At 36.0% G+C, this 1,587-nt stretch overlaps 1 protein-coding gene across 1 annotated transcript in view; it reads right to left on the bottom strand.

Moving 5' to 3' along the window:
• LOC107637156 (subtilisin-like protease SBT1.8) overlaps positions 1–1,580 on the bottom strand; it is a 3,114-nt gene extending 1,534 nt beyond the window's left edge. Inside the window, exons 1-2 of the mRNA XM_016340600.2 lie at positions 716–1,580; positions 206–610 (exon numbers count right to left, since the gene is read on the bottom strand). Of these exons, the coding sequence (XP_016196086.1) occupies positions 206–610; positions 716–1,531 (1,221 nt within the window). The 5' untranslated portion in view covers positions 1,532–1,580. The remainder of the gene's footprint in view (positions 1–205; positions 611–715) is intronic.

Raw genomic sequence — 1,587 nt, 5'->3', positions numbered from 1 at the left:
TTTTGGTAAATACTGACATGATAAACAAGATACTATACAAATTTCATTTTTATTTGTCAATTGATCAGTTTTTAATTAACAGTGACAAACTAATTAATAACAAAGTATAAGACTATATATATGCACAAAAGGTCACAAATTTTAGAAGAATAAAAAAATTAAACATAGTTAACCCAAAGAAACTAAATAATTAGTAATAAACAACCTCACTTAACATGTGCGAAGAGTTGCAAGCTGATAAAGTGTCATCATAAACAAGTTGAAGATCTTGAACAATAGCATCTGCTGCAAACAATGTCCAACCAATGATGGTTTCACCATTTCCAAGAACCAAGCTACCAAATGTACGATCAATGGAGCTTGCAGCCACATTTATAACCCAAGGGATTCCATTGTGTAAAGTTCCAAGCTTTGGACCTTCATTACCTGCAGAAGATGAAACAACAATGCCTTTCTCCATTGCTGCAAAAGAAGCTATGGCTATGGAGTCCTCATATAGTGGAACTTTATCAAGCCCCATTGAAGCTGAAATCACATCAACTCCATCACCAATTGCTTGGTCCATTCCGGCCAATATATCAGAAGCCTGACGACCCTCCTCCCAAGATACCTGTATTCATAATATTTGTTGATTGATTTTTATTGTATACATAAAATAATTTTATATATTTTATTGTAACTTAAACATGCCAAAACAATAAAATTAGTTAATTACCTTGTATATGGCAACCCTAGCCCTTGGTGCAATGCCTCTAGCCACACCTTTGGCATAGCCAAAGAAATTGGCACCATGAACATAGTTTCCAGCAACAGTGGATGATGTGTGAGTTCCATGTCCATCATAATCCCTAGGTGAGTTCATCTTGATTGTGACATTAGGTTTTGCAGCAACCAAACCCTTGTTGAAATACCTTGCACCAATGAGCTTCAAGTTGCACATGGAGGCATTGAACTCTTCACCTTCCTCACATGTCCCTTTCCATTTCAATGGAAGCTTCTTTTCCATTCCATCATCTTTGAAGCTCTCACTCTCAGGCCACACCCCGCTATCAATCACACCCACAATCACACCCTCACCAAGGTTTGAAGCATTCCATAGCCCAAAAGAAGGGTCTAAAGAGAGAAACTCAAAGGTGTGTGTTGTGTCCATTGTGGCGGTTCTATCAGGATATGCTGAAATAAATCCATATGAGTTTCTAAGAGAGTTTAACTCTTCTGAAGATAAGGTTGCACTAAAACCATACATTGCATGATTATATGAGTACAATAATTGTTTTTTTGATGGTCTTTTATTACTATTTGATATGTGAAAGGATGGTTTTGAAGATTGAATTGTGGCCTCAAACCAATCATGGTGGGTTGTGAATATGTTAGGAAATTGAGATTTGTCCATATGGACTATGTATGTAGAATAAGTTGAACTCTCATCAACATTATTATTATAGCCATGAAGGGACAATAGAAACCATGGAGTAGTGATGATGATAAGGAACAAGATTAATTTAAGTGAATAGACAAAGCTAGGTTCCATGAATTGGAATTGAAACTGATAACACAAAAAAGAGTTTGAATTTGAACAATTGTTGC

The sequence above is a fragment of the Arachis ipaensis genome, chromosome B04, assembly GCF_000816755.2.
Source record: "Arachis ipaensis cultivar K30076 chromosome B04, Araip1.1, whole genome shotgun sequence".
NCBI lineage: Eukaryota > Viridiplantae > Streptophyta > Magnoliopsida > Fabales > Fabaceae > Arachis > Arachis ipaensis.
This window is presented reverse-complemented; position numbering and strand designations above follow the sequence as displayed.